The sequence below is a fragment of the Petaurus breviceps genome, unplaced genomic scaffold (assembly GCF_028583685.1).
Source record: "Petaurus breviceps papuanus isolate PSGF00001 unplaced genomic scaffold, PetGlider_PUasm1.0 156, whole genome shotgun sequence".
Classification (NCBI taxonomy): Eukaryota; Metazoa; Chordata; class Mammalia; order Diprotodontia; family Petauridae; genus Petaurus; species Petaurus breviceps.
In genome coordinates, this window is record NW_027185720.1 from 12,653,059 (window position 1) to 12,668,499 (window position 15,441).

General features: G+C 46.7%; 1 protein-coding gene across 4 annotated transcripts in view; it reads left to right on the top strand.

The window, feature by feature from the left end:
- Positions 1-15,281, top strand: part of CSF2RB (colony stimulating factor 2 receptor subunit beta) — a 34,002-nt gene extending 18,721 nt beyond the window's left edge. For all 4 annotated transcript variants that reach the window (XM_069082073.1, XM_069082074.1, XM_069082072.1 and 1 more), the window contains 10 exons: positions 142-302; positions 408-561; positions 2,811-2,946; positions 3,771-3,925; positions 5,624-5,760; positions 6,360-6,528; positions 7,313-7,403; positions 8,825-8,882; positions 10,064-10,167; positions 13,652-15,281. In XM_069082073.1, coding sequence (XP_068938174.1) covers positions 142-302; positions 408-561; positions 2,811-2,946; positions 3,771-3,925; positions 5,624-5,760; positions 6,360-6,528; positions 7,313-7,403; positions 8,825-8,882; positions 10,064-10,167; positions 13,652-14,771 — 2,285 coding nt within the window. In that variant the 3' untranslated portion in view covers positions 14,772-15,281. The remainder of the gene's footprint in view (positions 1-141; positions 303-407; positions 562-2,810; positions 2,947-3,770; positions 3,926-5,623; positions 5,761-6,359; positions 6,529-7,312; positions 7,404-8,824; positions 8,883-10,063; positions 10,168-13,651) is intronic.
- The last annotated feature ends 160 nt before the right edge of the window (positions 15,282-15,441 follow it).

A 15,441-nucleotide genomic window follows, 5' to 3' on the forward strand; every position in this document is an offset into this window, starting at 1 on the left:
CCTTTATGGGATGTGATGTGTGTGACCAATGACTATGTCATTTCCAGCTTCTTGTTCACAAAAAGGGCAGTTTTAGGTATTTTACTGTGTCCTCAAACCAGGTCATGGAAATAATCACTTTCTCCCACTCCTCACTTCCAGTTCGACCTCCCACTCCAGAGAATCTCAAGGTTATGGAAAATGGAACCACAGGCTTCCTGCTTTCATGGACGATGCCCCAAAACTGGACCCAGAACTTCCCACCATCCCTGGGGGAGCTAAAATTCCAGGTGGCTTATAAGAGACAGTGGGAATCATGGGAGGTATGGAACGTCAGTCTGGTGAGGCCAATTCAGTCCCAGCCACCCAAGCAACCTCCACCTACTGCAACAGCATTGATCTCACCTCTCTTTTCAATTCACCAACAGGATGCTTCTACAATGAACTCCTCCATGTCCCAAGTTTCCCTGGGGCATGATGGCCTCATTCCTGACAACCTCTATGTGGCCCGAGTGAGAGCCATGATATCTGGAGGACGTTCTAGCCTGTGGAGTTCCGAGGTTCCCTGGGAATCACAGGAAGGTAACTCTAGGATACAGATCCACCCCAGGTCTTGGAAGGGGGAGGGCAAAGACTCTTTAGACTCTTCCAAGGTCCCTTTCCCTGAGACTGACTTTTGTGAAGCAGCCTGGTGCAGAGTCTAAGATTGGGAGTCAGAGAACCTGGGTCAAATCCTGGCACTGCTACTCAGTAGTTGTGTGGTATTGGACAAGTCACTTATCCTTCCTGGGACTCAGTTATTGATTGATTGATGAGGGAGGATGAATTAGATGTCCTTGTAAGGTCTAATAACCTATCCTCTAACCCTACTGACTTGGGAATAAGGAATGGATGAATAAATAAATAAAAACAAATTATTGAGCATGTACTATGTTCAAAGCTTTCTGGAGGATACAGATAGAAAATCAAGACAGTCCTTGCCCTCAAGGAGCTCACATTCTAAAGGGAAAGATGATACATAAAAAAGGAGTTAAGCTTCAGATGAACAGGGAATATCAGAATTGGAAGGGAGCTTAGAACAGGGGATGTCAATGCTGGGAGGGAGCTTAGAACAGGGAATGTCAGAGCTGGGAGGGAGCTTAAAACAGGGAAGGTCAGAGCTGGGAGGGAGCTTAGAATAGGGAAGGTCAGAGCTGGGAGGGGCCTTAGAACAGGGGATGTCAGAGCTAGGAGGGGCCTCAGAACAGGGGATGTCAGAGCTGGGAGGGGCCTCAGAAATAGCGATGTCAGGGCTGAGTTTATATGAAGAGGTCCATGGGTCATGAGGGTTGGTAATAGGTCAGATGGTGGTAGCCAGGTGTCCAGAGGGTCTGCAGATAAGCCATTGAGATCCTTCATCTTTATAGAAGGTGTAGTTGGTGCTGCCATGGTTGCCCAAGTGTTCTTCCTGCCTGGCCACAGGGCAGCCTGAGCTGGGGGAGGTGAAAAGGTAGAAGAAGGGATAAGATCATTCCCCCCACCCTGTGGGAAGCTGTAATACTGTTCTATTTATGCTAGGAAGGAGTTCTTTTTCCTTTGGGCCCTCAGCCCTACCGTGATAGATGCATCGGGAACAGTACTTAAAGGCTTGGTGGCACTTAGCCCAGAGATGAGGTCCCTTGTGAAAGGCTCTGAGCCATCCCAGGACTCAGAGCAGGGAAAGACCTTGAAGGTCATCCAATGGGTCATATTCCTAAAACACAAGAACCTTCTTACTAAGCGACCCTGTTGGGGATACTCACCTATAAGGACTGGCCTGTGGAAGGGGGCTTTTGCTTATTTTTAGTTACTGTAGGTGGGAGAGTGAAATTTAGGGAAGATTTCAGACCATTGCAAGGAAGAGCTTTCTCATGATTAATACAGCCCAGCAAGGGAATGTTGTTACACTGAGCTACTTATCAGTGGGGAAGCAAAGGTTAGAAAGTGATCACTAAATAAATGCATGTGGATTCATCCTGGTGGGGGATGTAGGGAAGGGCAGGGATGGAGTAGTGCAGGAAGGCAAACACTAAGATCAATAGAATTCCAAGTCATCATTACATGAGTGTCTCTGGGCCTTAGTTTATCAATCTATCCAACTAGAAGAGGTTGGAGCTATGGGATATCTCAGGTCCTTCCCAGCTCTTACATTCCTTGTTCTAAGGCCCCTCTAGTTCTTACATTCCCTGTTCTAAGGCCCCTCCAGCTCTTACATTCCCTGTTCTAAGCTCCCTCCCAGCTCACACATTCCATGTTCTAAGGTCCCTCTCAGTTCTGACCTTCCCTGTTCTAAGGCCCATCCCAGCTCTGACATTCTGTGTTCTGAGACCCCAACCTATCTTGACATCTATTATTCTAAATACTGTAATATATTTCTCACTAACCAGACCACAGAAGAAGTAATAACCCCTTGTAAGGAGATGGGGCTTTTCCTTTCTACCACGATCTTTTAAACCTCTTTTCTTTTAGACCTCTGAGAACAATGCAGAGCCAATATTTTCATTTCATAAAATAGGAAACTGAGGCCCAGGAAGCTTCAGTGGCTTTTTCCAGGTAGAGGCAAGGGCTGGGGCCAAGGTGCCCCCCATGAGGACATGCTGCCTTGGGCCATCTTTATACCAGGTTTCTTCAGACCTAATTCTCCAGGCTCTAAAGGTGATGCTAGGAATGTGGGCAAATCCCTAGTGTCTCCAGGAGAGGGAGTAATGCCATAAGCTGAAAGCCATTCACTGTATCAGAAATGGGTCTTTGCTCCAGCCCAGGGAAGGGTCCTGTTCCACTTCAGAGTTTAATGAGCAGAGTTTAATCCCCAGGGGATGCGGCTCAACCGAAGAATCTTCAGTGCTTCTTTGATGGACACAAAGAGCTGAATTGCACCTGGGAAGTCAGGGCCGAGGTTGCCAGCTCCTTCTCCTTTGGGCTCTTCTACAAGGTTGGTGCAGATGCAAGGTGAGTGACCCCTTTCTGAACCTGGTACAACTATCTCGGCTTCTCCCTTATTTTGTTTGTTACTGGAGGGGACTATAAGCTCCATCCAACTTGACACAGCAACCTGAAAGTCCTAAGCAATGCTTTAAAAACATTATTGTTGCCTTTAAAAAAAGACTATTGCCATTTCTGCTTATCCCAAAGAAACTTTTGTCATAACAAAGAAAGGGTTTCAAGTAAAACCAACCAAAAAAGCATCCTGTGCAGGAGGAAGTATTGGCCACATTCCACGTCTGTAGCCCCTCCATCTGTCTCCTGAGAAGGGAGGTCTGCCTAATCCTATGCATTTCTTCAAGAGGGAAATCCACGCAGCTTTATGGTGCTTTAATAGAATTGTAGTGTCTAGAGATCCAACTTTCCAGTTTTCTTCCTGAAAACTTTCTTCCTTTCTTTTTATTTCCAGCCTTCTTTCTGTTCTTTGTACAAGACTCTCCATTTCCCATCGCTGTTTGTGTTGCTTAGAATGCACAGTATCTCTCTCTCTCTCTCTCTCTCTCTCTCTCTCTCTCTCTCTCTCTCACACACACACACACACACACACACACACACACACACTCTCCAAGGAGGAGACATGAGGTAAATAAGACTGGTGTAGACATGGTAAATAGTGATCTGAAAGGGGAAGGCTCTAGCAACTGAAGTGAGGAACTTGGGAGGGAGGTGGAGAAAGGGCTCCTCTAGGAGATGGTGCTTGACCTTAGTCTTGGAGGATGCCAGAGAAGCCAGGACGCACAGGTGAGGGGGGACCAGGGCAAAGATATTCACTGGAGTTCTGTTCCCCACAGGAAGGAGTGCACCCCTGTGCACAAAGAGAGGAAAATGGGCAGCCCCTATGTCCAGTACAGATGCCAGATTCACGTCCAGGAATCCTTTCACCAAAGCCAGTACACAGTCACCGTGCAAACCATGGGGCAGAAACGTTTATCTAGTCACAAGCACAGTGAGTAGCCCAGAGTCTCAGGGATGGATCACCCTCAAAGTTAAGTTACAAAATGGGTATTAAACACCCCAAAGCATCAACCCCCGTGTGAGACATAGGAGACCTATGGAAATCTCTTTTTTGTCCCAAATCACTTTCTTCCTCATGACAGCCCTAAGTGGGGTATGCTGGTATTGTTATCCCCATTTTACAGGAGGACTCACACAGGTAGGGAGAGTCAGCAATGACTTTCAGCCCAGGATTCTCAACTTCCCCTGCTACTCCCTCTACTGTGTCCCCCAGTTTCTTATGGGGCAGACCCACAGACGAATAGGATCTTAGAGGAAAGAGAGAGAGAGACTATAGAGGGCTGCAGGTGGTCCTGGTGGTCTTCATGGAGGAGGCATGAGAAATGAATGGAGAGGAGGAAACAAACCTGGAGAAGGCACCTTACACCTTATGGGTGTAACCTCCCGGTTCTGACCTCCATAACCGAGCCCTGCTTTTTGGTCCAGCCTTAGTTCCTACACTGTGCATCACTCAGCCTCAAGGCAAGGAAATCACATTGCATGAATAATGGAGCTGGTTTTAAATCCTCTTTCTGTTAATTATGACCTCTGTCTGAATAGGGAATCATACCCTTACCTGCGGGTGCTCTGCCCAAAGGAATATAAATTTTGATTTCTGAAACCTCAAAAGATATCTCAGGGTGTAAGGCTAGTTTTCTTTTCTAAGGACCAAGCCTTAAACCCAAATCACTCTGGCTCTCATTGATTGGCCAACAGCAGGTCCCAGTTGTTTGGGCTCTGATTGATTTTTTAGAATGCACAGGCTTTCCTCCCAGATTGCTTTTTGCTTTTTTTTTTTAAACTAGGTAAAAGAGGCCATTCTTTGCCTCATTTCTTACCTAGCCTAAATCATCAAATGGGCATTGCCTCAGACAAATTGAAACCTGTTAAAAACCTTAGCTTAAAAAAGCCAAGGTATCCCCACTGTGTCCAGGCCCATGTCCCTGGCCATCTCCAGTCTTCCTTATCTTTATTTTGCCATTGGACTCGGATGGTTCCAGAGGGGAGAGAGAGATTGGTGACTTTGCACAGCCCTCCTTCACTTAAATCCAATTCATTTCCACATCATGACATCACTTTCCTGATGTCACACTCCTCTTAGAGAATGAAGGACAAACCACTTTTCCTGTTTGGGCTTCTTTTTCTGTAACCAGTCAAGGGAAGGGGTTAGACTAGATGGTTTGGAAAGTCCCTTCCAGCTCTGACATTCTCCTATGATTTATTAGCATCTTCAGCTATTCTGACATTTCAAAGGCTGCATTCTCTGCCTGTGGTCTGGGGTCCTTCTGGTCTTGAATGAGAAGAGGATGAGTCACACTCCAGAGTCCCTGTTTCCCCTCTCAATAGCTGGTTGAGTCACTTACCATCCTGTATTAGGGTCACCAGCAAGGTTGCCCCTTCATGGTGCTCTCATCCTTAGGTTATAGTCTAATGTTAGACTTTGTGGAAGCAGGACCACCCCTAAAGGTCTCTGAGCCAAAGGGTATACTCACATTTAGAATGGAGAAGCAGCCCTAAAGCTTGCTCTTTCTTCGTTGACCAAGGGATGAGAGATCGACACTAGCCTGTCTGGGGGTGATTTATGGAGCTTCCCTTTGGGGATACTCTGGTAATTTACCCAACACAACTTGGTTGTTTCTTTACTTCCCAGTAAAGCCACCACCACCATCTATTATAGTCAAGAAGACTGAAAACAACTACTGGCTCCAGTGGACAAAACCCAAAGTGGGTTTTGACATAGAGCAGTCCTATGAAGTCCAATACAAGAAGTCAACACAGTCCTGGGAGGTAAGCAGCTCTCACTGTGAGGGATGGGGAAGATAGAGTTGGAAGTGTGTATACAGTCATTTCAGTTGTGTCTGAAGTGTGGAGTTTTCTTGGCAAAGATACTGCAGTGGTTTGCCATTTCCTTCTACCACTCATTTGACAGATGAGGAAACGGAGACAAACAGGGTGAAGTGACTTGCCCAGGGTCACACAGCTAGTAAGTGTCTGAGGCTGGTTTTGATTTCAAGGAGATGTCTTGGTAAGATGTAGGGAGAGACCAGTTCCCTCTGGGGGAAGAACTGTGTGAGAATGATTTGAATGTAATGAGAACTGGGAGGGGAGAAGGAAGAGTGTGAATTTTAGAGGCAGAAGACCTGAGTTTGAATATGGCCTCTGCTACTCACTAGCTTTGACCCTGAGCCCATCACTCCCTTTCTCTGGGTCTCAGTTTTCCACATCAATAAAAAATAAAGGAGATTGGACTGGATGCTTTCTTAGGTTCTGGCTGACTAGAAATTCCATCATACTGTGTCTGATGTCGTGTGTTCTAACCTCTCTCCCAGATCTGTTATTCTCAGCCCTTCTTCTCTCCTTTGGTCTCTCTCTGCTTTGCTCTTTAGGAAGCCTGCAATGAAACCTTGAGAATTATCGTGGAAATGAACATTCCCGAGACTTCTCTGGAGCCAGCCACAAAATATATTGCCAGGGTGAGAGCAAGGGTCACCCATTCATCGTACGATGGGACATGGAGTGAGTGGAGTAATGAATGCCTCTGGACAACAGAGAAAGGTAGGTAGGCTAGAGGATGGGGCTAAGTCTGGGCTCCATGTGGGGCTCCCTCACCATGCTGTGATTGAATGGCCCTGGGCCAATGTGGCCTGGGCTACTCATATACAAGGAAGTTAAACACCCACCAGTGCCCCCAGCTTTGGATCCTGGGGCTGCGACTTGGGAGTATATACTCATAATAACAATCTTCATATTTTTATAACAAATCATGTTCTACAGAGCCCTCCCCTTGGAGTTACCCTGTGCAGGGATGATTTTCATCTTTTTACAGATGAAGGAACTGAGGTTCAGAAAGATAAATTGACTTGCCCAGAGTCCCACATCTGACATGTTTCTAGGCAACTCTTTTCTCTTCTTGTTCCATTTTTAAAATAAACAAGCTTTTAAGACAAAACAAAAACTCTCTGAACTAGGGAGGCAGTGAAGCACAATTAGAAAGACCTTGGACTAGGGGTCACTAGGCCTGGACTCAAGTTCCTAGCTCTGCTAATCCTCATTAGAACAGGAGCTTTCTGAGGGCAGGAACCTGGTTTTGTCTTTCTTTGCTTGGCACTTCATGACCATTTAATAAATGCATGTTGAGTCACTCTAAGTATCAATCCCTCATCTGAGGCCTCAGTTTCTCCATCATTAAAATAAGGGGATTAGCCTCAATAGTTTTCCAAGTCATTGACCTTCCTTGGTTCTGAGATTTTAGCTAAGTCCTTCCATGAACGTTTGTTGAACTGACTCTCTCTGCCTGAGACTGACCTTCCTTCTTGACTTTCTTTCTCCCTTCCCTAAGTCTTCCCCCCAGAGATCCTGGCCCTGGTGCTGGTCATCACTACAGTCCTGCTACTCCTGGGTGCCTGGTTCTGTTGTACCTTTGGAGTTAGGTAAGGCAGTTTTCTCAGCAGTGATGGTGATGGAGATCTAGTCAAACATTCCCCAGCCCCTTTGGAGAGGTTGCAGTAAGAAGCAGGTGATTGAGTGGAAATAACAATAACTACCTGTTAGGCAAGTCTCAGTTTCTTCATCTGTGTAATGGGGGGGGAGGGGTTGGCATCTCAGGTTAGTTCCAGGTCTAGGACTCTCTAGTACCTCAATATCTATGTACAATAGCTCTGACACTGATGTTTGCCTTCTGTAGTCAACAGTCAAGCTCAGCTCAGACCCTTTAGCCATACTGAGGGCTATCTACCCTATATTGGTGAAAATGAGATCACTTAGAAACATGGTGACTTAGATCTGTGGTCAGAGTCTAGTACCCATCACAGAATGTCAGATATGGGAGGAGCCATAGGAATTAGCTAGTCCTTCTCACCCTCCCCTCCCCACCCCCAAAATGGAATATGGAAGTCTAGAAAAGGGGAATGACTTGTCTGAGTTTGCACAGACAGAAATGGGGAATCAAGAAGATGAACCTTGGTTCTGATTGAAATGAATCTGTCCAGAACTTCTTCCACATGGTATGCTTTGTACCACTTTGTGAGCTATTTGAGAAAGACAATCAATATCCCTGCCCCCCACAATAAGCTCATTGTGTGATCTTGACCAAGTCACTTCACATCTCTGGGTCGCAGTTTCCCCACCTGTGAAATGAGGTCAATGGACTAGATGATTTTTCAGTTTACTCTTAGCTCAGACAATCCATATTCTAAGGTCGTTCTCAGCATGGACATTCAGTGTTCTAAGGTCCCTCCCAGCGCACACAATCCATATTCTAAGGTCCTTCTCAGCATGGACATTCAGTGTTCTAAGGTCCCTCCCAGCGCACACGGTCCATATTCTAAGGTCCTTCTCAGCACGGACATTCAGTGTTCTAAGGTCCCTCCCAGTGCACACGATCCATATTCTAAGGTCCTTCTCAGCATGGACATTCAGTGTTCTAAGGTCCCTCCCAGTGCACACGGTCCATATTCTAAGGTCCTTCTGCTTCCGATATTCTGACCCTTGCTACTCTGTGTTTAAGAGCCCTGCCCATTCTGATGTTTCCTATTCTAAGGGAGACTTTATGACCATGAGTTGCTATGACCTAAAATACCTCATCCAGGACACTCTTCATGCCTTCGACTGCCATTGCCTTGGGAAGCTTGGGAGCTAGTCTCTCTTTTTTAGGGAATAGAAATAAAACTAAGCACTGGAGGGGCTAGTCCCTGCCTTGAGGAGTTCAGCATTTCTCAGGCTGAGCTCTAAGCACACCTTCTGAGTGGGGAGGGAGTGAGGCCTGAAGAGGCAAGCTGTCCTCTTTCCCACCCACTAGGAGCATCCAGGTAAGGAGAAAGGTGAGCCTCAAATATGTGCCTTTTCTTTACAGAATGAGGACAAATTGGGAAAACAAGATTCCCAACCCAGGTAAAAGCCACCTGTTCCAGGTAAGAGACCAGATGAATGAGGCCCAGATAGCTCCCACAGGCCCACTCACCTCTCTTCCTCTTCTTAAAAAGACCTGGCTAGGGGGTGGCTAGGTGTCGCAGTGAATAGAGCACTAGCCCTGGAGTCAGGAAGATCTGAGTTCAAATCCGAACTCAGACACTTATCACAAAACTAGCCATGTGCCCCTGGGCAAGTCACATAACCCCAATTGCCCTACCATCTCTCCTCCAAAAAGCAAAAATGAAAATCTTAAAAAAAAAAAACAAACCTGGCAAGGTAAAGGCCCAAGGTTCCACCGCTGTTCTTGGTGTGGTCGACAGAGGTTTGGTCTTTGAATCAGGAAAGTCTAGGTTCAAATCCTCCCCCAGACACTTACCTGTTATGTACCCCTGGGCAATTTCTCAAAGTCTCAGTTTCCTCATTTGCAAAATGGAGATAATAATAGGACTTCCTCACGAGGCTATTGTAAGATTCCTTATGAGATAACAGATGAAGAGTCCTTTGCAAACCTTGTTGCTGTTGTCCAGTCATGCCTGACTCATTTGGGATTTTCTTGGTAAATATCCTGGAGTGGTTTTGCCATTTCCTTCTCCAGATCATTTTACATATGAGGAAACTGAGGCCAACAGGGTCAAGTGACTTGTCCAGGATCACACAGCCAGAAAGTGTCTGAGGTCAGATTTGAGCTCATGAAGATGAGCTTTCCTGACTCCAGGCCATGTGCTCTGTCTACCTAGCTGCCCTTCTGGAAATGTTTAAATGCTCTAAAAATGTTATTGTAATGAAATGCTTACTGTGTGCATTGCTCTGTATCAGGTAGGAGGGAAAGATTAATATGAAATCTAGAGAAAATCAGCCTCTCTCCATACATTGTGGAGAGAACACAGACCATTAACCAGAATAAAACGGCATTTTATGAAATGTATTATATGTAAAATGAAGAGGTGGGCTAGCCAGCCTCTGGGGCACCTTCCATCTCTAGCCCTAGGCCCCATGACCTGGTTTGAATCTTAGTTCTCCTTATGACCCCTATAACTTTATGGGTAAGGCACATGCACTCATTGGGCCTTTTGACTCCAAATTCTGAACTGTTTAGGGAATCCTCTTATATTTTCTTGCCCAGAGAGAAGGGAGCTGCTGACCCTGGTAGGATTTCAGAATGTTTTCTTTCCTTCTACAGAATAAGAGCCAGAGGACTTGGAATCCAGGTAACCTTTTTACTCTTAGCCAAGGAAGCCCGTGGGAGAAGGAAGAGAGAGAATATTCTGTCTCCGGGGTGTATCGGTAAGTTTGCTTCACACATGAATGACTTTTAAGGAATAAAGAGGGATGGTAGGGATGATATTCACTCTCCAGTGAGCATATTGAGTCTAGAACATGGGGGAAGGAGAGGTTAAGACTGAAGTAGAGTGAGGGTAGAGAAGGACATAATCATAGTACATGCAGAGTGTAGAGAAGAAAGTGACAGAAGATGAGTTGGGGTTCTTAGTGGGCTACAAACTCAGGTGGCACAATCCCTGCCTATCGTAAAATGCATAAGAGGAGTTACAAAATGGTGAAAAGATTCTGGATTTGGAATCTGAGGACTAGGATCAAATGCCAACAGTGCTATCTGCATGGCTCTGAACAAATTACTTCTCTGGGCCTATTTCCTTCTTCATAAAATGAAAGAATTAGACTCAGTGATCTCTAAAATCAGTTTGGGTCTTATACCCCTACTGTGCCTAGTTTGGGTCACTATTCTTCAAATGGGACACAGGAGAAATATGGTTGGTCTACAGAGCGAAGATAAAGAGGATGCCTCCGATGGGGGCTCATCTGTTTCTCTGGGACACCTCTGGCCTTGTTACTTAATTTTTCTTAAATTCTCTCACACATCATGCTAGGCAGGGTGGTGGAATATGAAGAATATTGAACTTGGATATGGAGGACCTGGTTTGCATGTTGGTTCTAAATACATCCCCCTGTCTGAGTCACTGCCCTCTCTGCCCCAGTTTCCTCAAATTTAAAATGATGAGGTTAGACCAGATGACCTCCAAGGTCCCTTCCAACTCCAGATCTAAGCTCCTGTGATCCCCTAGTTCTCCTTAATGCTAGTGCTTTCCCTCTGAGATTATCTGCAATTTATCCTGTCTATAGCTTGTTGCTACATAATCAATCAATAAACATTTACTGAGGGCCTACTATGTGCTAAGCATTGAGGATACCAAAAGAGGCAAAGACAATTCTCGCTCTTGAGGAGCTTACGTTCTAATGGAAGAATTTTCAATGCAATATTGGCCTGTTGTCTCTTCCATTAGACTGTGAGTTCCTCGAGAGTGAGACTGTTTTTATCTTTCTTCGTATATCCCCAGTGCTTAGCAAAGTACCCAGCACACACACATAGTGGGTGCTCAATAAATGACTATGATGCTGTCTAATATTCAGACTGTGAGCAGGATCAGGTAACAGAAAGTACCCGATAAGACTTCAAAGCCTTAAGCAACCGGGAAGGAAGGAACCCGAAGTGTTGGGTTATAATAGTAAAAAAGAGTTGAAAAGTGTCTTCTACTCCGATTCTCCCACTGTACAGATGGAAAAGCTGAGACCCCCAGAGGTAGAGAGACTTACCCACAATAAGTTAGTGACTGAGCAAGTATGAGAATCTAGGTCTCCAGACTCCCAGCTTGAGACTGGAGCTGGGTTTGTTTACCCTGGATAGAAGGGGTGAGATCATTACCTCTTCAAAGGTTCCAATGAAGGACTCACTAATAAACCATTTCCTTTGCCTGTAGAAGACAGCAGTAGAGCTCTCTGTGCTAATGGATGAGGATTGCCCTCACCTTACTGACAGCTAAATTCATTCTAACAAACATTCCTTAAATGCCCGCTACAGGCAAGAGGGAGACAGGGTGGTAGGATGGAAGGCACACTGGCTTTGGAGTCAGAGCACCTGAGTTGTATGCTGCCTCTTTCATAAGTCTCATCTCATCTCTTCATTCATACTCTTCCTTGGTAAATTGAGGGGGTTGAAGCAGGTGGCCTTTGGGGTCCCTTTTAGCTCAAGGGAAGTCACTTGATCTCTACAGACGTTAGTTTCTTTGTCTGTAAAATGAGAAGGGTAACCAATCTGGCCATGGGGTGCAGACTGTACAAATGCATGGAGGCAAGAGATTAGAGAAAGGAGTGTGGAGCATGGCTGGTACCCCAGTATTAGCAGTCAAGTGGCATAAGGCTATGAAAGTCAGCAGGAAGGAGATGGGGGGGGGGCTTCAATGCCAGCCCAAGGAATTTGGCATTTTTTTTTTTTATTATAACAACACCAGGGAGTCATTGAACACTTTTGAGTAGGAAAGGACATGGTCAGACATACAGACCGTTGTTGGGCTGTTACTTTGACAGCTGTTTGAAGGAGGGCAGAGATTGATGGTAAAAGCAGCTGCAGAGTTGAAAATAGAAACCCACTGTCTTCCTGATTCCTGAGTCATGAGATCAGAGAGGAGGGCTGGCTCTGAGCCCCACAGACAGCCCCTCCCATCTCCAGCACCCCACAGCCCTCACCAGCCAGCCCGCCATGTCTTGTCATTGTTGGCCTCCCACAATAAACAGTCTGTTTGCCTCTGCACCTGGTGCCAGACAGCTATCCTTGGCATGCCAAAGAGCAAACTGCCAAGAGGCCTGTGTCTGTTCAGTGTAGGGGAAGCCTTCCCTAGGGCAGAGAAGAGGTTACCTCAGGGGGCACTGACTTTCCTCTCCTTGGGATCTTCACCACAGACTTGATGGACACTTCAGAGAGGCCATCGAGGGGTGTGCTGCTCCCAGGTGTTGACTGAGTCAGAGGACTTGGCTTTACTGGCTGCCTTTGTCCCTTCCTTCCTTCCTTCCTTCCTTCCTTTTTATTTCTTTCTTTTTCCTTCTTTCTGTGCCTCTGAGGCCCAGCACTGGTAGTATCTGAGTCTGGACTTGAACCCAGGTCATCTAATTTGAAGTCTAGTATAATTTCCATGGCAAACTCTAACCAAGGGGGGTTGGGGGGCGGGAAGGGAGGAGGAGAATGACAGCAAAGGTCCAAAGAGATATGAGCCCAACCCTCCGGTTTTACTGATAAGGAAATAGGATGTGAGATGTTATCTGCCTAAGGCCCCGAAACTAAAACCAAGAAAAGCCAGAGTTCTCTGACTCCGCATTGAATACCCTTTCCCCTGCACTGTGGCTGAACGCTCCAGGTGTGGGACAGGATCTTCTGAGCGTGGACAGGAAGGTGTAGTCTCTGGTCTGCAGACCCACAAAGCTGGCAGAGTTCAGAGCAGGGTAGGCTTAAGTCGGGGCTGCAGTCCCTGGCTAAGACTTGGTGGCCTTGGTCTGGACTTAGAAAAAAGCTCGGGGTAGACAGAGGAAATGTATGCAGGGAACACAGAGGGAGGGAGGAATGAGCATTGGGGGCAGAGGCAGGGAGAGAGCAGCAATGTAGGGAATAACCCACAATTCTTTCTCCCCTGTGGTCTTTACCTTCCAAGGTTTCTCCTTCCTTCCTTCTGGTCCTTCAAATCTTCTGTCCTTTTTCTGAAGCCAGGGTTGACCCTTCAGAAATCACCCTTTCAGATATTACCTCTGGGACTGTTTCCTCATCCACAAAATTGGTATAATGACCTCAATTCACACCTCACAGGGTTGTTTTGGGGAGCAGAACTTTGTAAGCCTTAAAGGCTGTTGGGAAATGTGGCTTCTTCTCACCCTCAGCATCTCATAGTGGTGATGCCAGAATCTCACCTCCATGTTTTTTCCTCAGGCTTGATTTTGAAGACAGAAGCTCGGTGTCTCCTCTCACTGCTGTGGACCCCCAGGATTCATGTTCTCTGTCCTCTGGCCCTGACCCATACCCAGCATCCACCTCTTTGACAGAGGAGGATCTGAGCCTGTCCAGTTCCCAGAAACTGCCTCAGCTTAACACCCCAGTGAAGGACACAGCCTCTGGCTTTGCTTTCAATGGCCCCTACCTCCGCCTGCCCCAGAGCCGCTCCCTGCCTGATGTCTCTGGCCAGATGGAATCCTGCCAGGCTGAAGGAAGCAAGAAGCAGCCCCGTGGGTCCCTGGAGTACTTTTGTCTGCCCCAGAGTGGGCAGGGTGGCCTTGTTCCTATGGCCAAGTTGGCTGAACCAGGCAGGGATGGAAAGGAAAAAGAAACTTCATCTGGTCATCCTTCATCCAGAGAAACTGAACCCTGCCCACTCAGAGAGCAAGCTACACCCCCATCTGGGGAACCAAGGCAGGACAAAAACCTCAGTCAATTAGGTGCCAGCTCCACAGGCCCCCTGAAATTGCCCCGGGGCACAGGCTACATTGACCCTGAGGACCTGGTGCTTGGCTCTGAAAAGCCTGAAAGTCTCCCACCTCTTACCATGCCTCCCTTACCTTGCCCAGCTCCAGAGTCCAGTCTCAGCCTCTCCCCAGGAGAGACCAAAGGGCCTCTTTCAGCTCCCAACCCTGCATTGCTGGCATTGGAGGGTTATGTTGAGGTCCCTCCAAACATGATCAGTGCTGAGACCCCTCCAGAGAACCCCAGCCCTTTGAAAGTTGGGTCCTCAGCCCCAAATCTCATGGCTGCCCAGCAGGATGAAATCATAACAATGTTCCATCCTGAAGGACTCATTGTTCTGCAGCAGATAGGAGACTATTGCTTCTGCCCTTCCCAAGGTCAGTTGGTCTCTCCTGGTCATTGCCCTGAGAAAATGGCCAAGCCCCAAGATATTCAGGGCAAGGAGCTCCCAGGTCAGCCACCACCCCAGGTGCCAGCCATCCAGCTCTTCAAGGCCATGAAGCATCAAGAGTACCTCACTCTGCCAACATGGGATGGATGCAGGTCATGGCAAGTGCGCTCACAGAGTGCTCTCCAACGGGCAGGTCCCTAAACACCGTGTCCCTGCCTCACTGAGCTTTTTGCTCTCTATACCCAGCAGAATGGAAGCCCTTTGAGGGTAGGGATTTCCCTGCTTTTATTTGGGTCTGAGCACAGACTCTGCCAGACTGTGACTGCAGGCAGGCCAGTTCTCTCTCTGTGCCTGTTTCTGCTTGGTCCCCGAGGACAGACAATGAAACATGCTTCCCTCCTCTACACTTGCAGAATTTGATGCCTTACAAATGGAGACTGGATTTTCTGAAAGAAAAACTGTCAAAGTCTCACCATTTTTCTGCTCTGATATATGAACCATCAGAGGACCTTACCCTCCACTGATAAAACTATGGATTCAATTCTCAAAATTGAGGTTTTATGCTGAAATAGGGAAAAGAGATATTCTTTTTCACAGGTGTTAAAGTGGGAAAGAACAGTGTTTTTGGAGTCAGAGGATCTGAGTTAAAATTCTGATTCTGCCACTTACTACATGTATGACCTTGGACAAATCAATTAATTTGGAAATCAATTAATTTGGAACCTCAGTTTCTTCAACTATGAAATGAAGGTGCTGTACTGCAATGTCTTCTCTCTTCCAATTGTAAATATGGGATGTTCTCTCTCTCTCTCTCTCTCTCTCTCTCTGTCTCTTTCCCTCCCCTTGTCCCTATCTTCTTCTTTATCTCTAT